The sequence below is a fragment of the Lampris incognitus genome, chromosome 5 (assembly GCF_029633865.1).
Source record: "Lampris incognitus isolate fLamInc1 chromosome 5, fLamInc1.hap2, whole genome shotgun sequence".
NCBI lineage: Eukaryota > Metazoa > Chordata > Actinopteri > Lampriformes > Lampridae > Lampris > Lampris incognitus.
This window is the reverse complement of record NC_079215.1, coordinates 25,923,789-25,926,879: the sequence shown is the minus strand read 5'-3', so window position 1 is coordinate 25,926,879 and position 3,091 is coordinate 25,923,789. Positions and strand designations below refer to the sequence as shown.

Below are 3,091 nucleotides of genomic sequence, written 5' to 3'. Positions count from 1 at the left end.
GAAATTGGATTTTAATCTTAGATTAGACTTGATAGAAAATACTTCAAATTGTAATTTTTAAAACGCTATAGGGATGCGATCAAATGAGTGACTCGTGTAACCCTGCCTTTCCTAGCAAAGATATCAGAGTGAACGAAGCACTGTTGAACCACTCTATTAACAAACAGAAACCAAGGAGCCAAAGTGCGGCGCTAACAAGGAGCAAAGCAATGTTTAGTCTTGAAGAAAGAGGTGTGCTTTCAATTGCGTATTGAAAGCACACCTCTTTCTTCAAGACTAAACATTGCTTTGCTCAACCAAACGCTTCCTGCACACCAAAAAGCTTGTCCTTGAGCAGCACGGTGACCCAGTGGTTAGCTCTGTTGCCTCACAGCAAGAAGGTCCTGGGTTCGAACCCCAGGCCGTCCCAGGTCCTTTCTGCGTGGAGTTTGCATGTTCTCCCCATGTCTGCGTGGGTTTCCTCCAGGTGCGCTGGTTTCCTCCCACCATCAAAGATGTATATTAGGGTTAATGCTCCTGTCTGTGCCGCTGACCGAGGAGGCATGGCTAAAAGAACTGGCATTGGTTCCCGGGCGCTGCACGGCGGATGCCCACTGCTCCTAGCTACATGGCTAGGATGGGTTAAATGCAGAGGATGAATTTCCCCATGGGGATTAATAAAGTGTATCTTCTTCTCAGGCAGGACTGCATCTCCGTTAACCTCCTCGAAGCAAATCATCTTGTTTTAAGTAGGAAATAGGATATTTTTATATTTCATGGCTAGAACATTTATGCAAAGCTAGTATGGCCTGTAGCAGTATAAGATGAAACGCGCTTTGATGTCTAGTGTAGGCCCAACCATGGATCATTTGACCTGCCATGTCCAACCCCAAAATCCATCAATCAACCAAGTTGCATTTTTTTATAGTGCTTTTCTAGCTGCAACAGCCGCTCCAACAGTTAAATCAAGTTTTAATTCCAGCTACGGTTTTGACTGTGTTGGCTGTTTTTATCAAGAAATCTGATCTTCGGACAGTGTGAACACTCACTCAAATACAAATACATGAAACCAGTGGACACGCTTACTTAGGCAGGTCAATAAATATCTCAAAACCATGTTCAGCGGACAAATGTTATAGCACACGTTGTGTGTTACGGTCTCTGTGAATCACTCCAGTGCATCATAACTGACTCGCACAAAGACGACCGAAAACGCTAATGGCTCTGGTTTGTTTTTTATTTGGCACCTCTTTAAAAACTGTGTGTGTGTGTGTGTGGGGGGGGGGGGTATTCCAAAACAAAAGATAGTCAGCATGTTTTCATAGAAAAAAAAAAACAAATAAAAAAAAAAGGCAAATTTAGAGGGGAAATAAATAATTACCAACATATGGCTCCTGTCTACGCAGGAACACAATGTTCCTGTGTTGCTGCTGCGCCGCCACGCTAAAGTCAGATGTGCGCCCCGAAACGCATATTTAACAAGACGACCTATCTGGCGACAAACTTGAATTTAAACTACCCCCCCCCATACCACACACACACACACACACACACGCAAAAAAAAAAATCTCGCAAGGTTTCAAAACACACGAACATCGTCGCGCGCGCGCGCCGACGCGCGCGCGACGCGAACTCACGCACGCACGAACTCACGCACATTCTGTTGCCGTTAAATTTGGAGCCTACCTAAAAAAAAAAACAACACAGGTTTTACGCAACAAATACACCTTCGCTTCTTCCTGATGCTTAAAGCAAACGTGGAGGAAAAAAAAAACCTGAGCCGATATGAATCATCTCAACTCCTGCACCGCTGCAAGTTTGAAAAAAAAAGTGGTACAAAAAGAGTTTTCTTTTGACTCAACTGATTGGGCAGTCAAGCCAACATTACGCCAGCCGACAACAACAATATACATTCATTTCCCCGCCATGTGAGCAAGCATCTGCGTCCACTTCTTTTCCGCAGCGAGTTAAGTTGTTGGTTTACTCACAGCACGTTGGTGGCCAGCGGGACGTCCGCCGCCGCCGGTGCCCTCTCCAGACCGCCGTTGGAGCAGTTGACCACGCAGGTCAGCGTGGGCCCGGACAGCACGCAGGTACAGTTTGAGCGGACACGGGCTGCAGCTCCTGGCCGCGTCCCCGTGAGCGACGAAGCCCCCCCGTCTCAATGCAAAACAACGCGAGGAAGGACGCCGATGGAGAGCAAGGGGTAAAGTTGGGGCGGCGGACGCCATGTTTTCGCTTGGATAAAGTCTGTCCATTTCGACAAGGCATAGCACACTCGCGTCTCATCTCCTCTGCTGGTCTTAAGTTCTCTCTGTACGGGGAGAAAAACTACCTCGTCCCGTTTCGGCGGTTTTCATGTGAGAAAGCGGATAGAAAGTGAGTTTCTTTCTTCTTTTGTGCTTTTCTTCTTCCGGAGTTGGGCAGTGTGGATATCTCACGACGGTTGTCTTTTGTTATATCTCCCCAAGCCCTTGGTTGAGTCTCTCTCTCTCTTCTCCTCTCTCTCTCTCTCTCTCTCTCTCTCCTCGCTCTCTCTCTCTCTCTCTCTCTCTCTCTCTCTCTCTCTCTCCTCTCCTCTCCTCTCTCTCTCCTCTCTCTCTCTCTCTCTCTCTCTCTCTCTCCTCTCTCTCTCTCCTCTCTCTCTCTCTCTCCCTCTCTCTCTCTCTCTCTCTCTCGTCTCTCTCTCTCTCTCTCTCTCTCTCGCTGTGTGTAATATAACGGTGCTCTATCCAGAATCTTTTCAGGGAAAAAAACTTTTGAAGAACTCCCCCCCCCCTCCTCCCTCCTTTTCGCTTGCTGCAGTTCCTTCAACAGCCACTGAGACCTGGTAGTAAGGAGCCTCATTTCCCCTCATGCCCCCTATCTGATAACCTATAGCTCCAATCTGAAATTCTATTCTATTCTATCTATGTAGTGCAAGTGAAATGTTTGTGGCTGCAGGAGTCAGTACCTTTCAGGCTCTTCTAAGAAATCTTATGTATAAATTCATTTGCTGGCTCAACGACTCTGATAATGTAATCATCAAGAGTCTGACTAATATAAGATTCAGTGCCACACGCTACCAATCCCGGCTGTGGGACCACTGGTATAGCTGCCTTCTTTTAACACG

The 3,091-nt window shown here is 46.9% G+C and overlaps 1 protein-coding gene across 1 annotated transcript in view; it reads right to left on the bottom strand.

Annotated features, from left to right (window-relative positions):
• The window catches only part of pkd1a (polycystic kidney disease 1a), a 117,231-nt gene extending 114,888 nt beyond the window's left edge, over positions 1 to 2,343 (bottom strand). The window contains 2 exon segments of the mRNA XM_056279536.1: positions 1,968 to 2,080; positions 2,082 to 2,343. Of these exon segments, the coding sequence (XP_056135511.1) occupies positions 1,968 to 2,080; positions 2,082 to 2,237 (269 nt within the window). The 5' untranslated portion in view covers positions 2,238 to 2,343.
• Between the last annotated feature and the right edge of the window lie 748 nt (positions 2,344 to 3,091).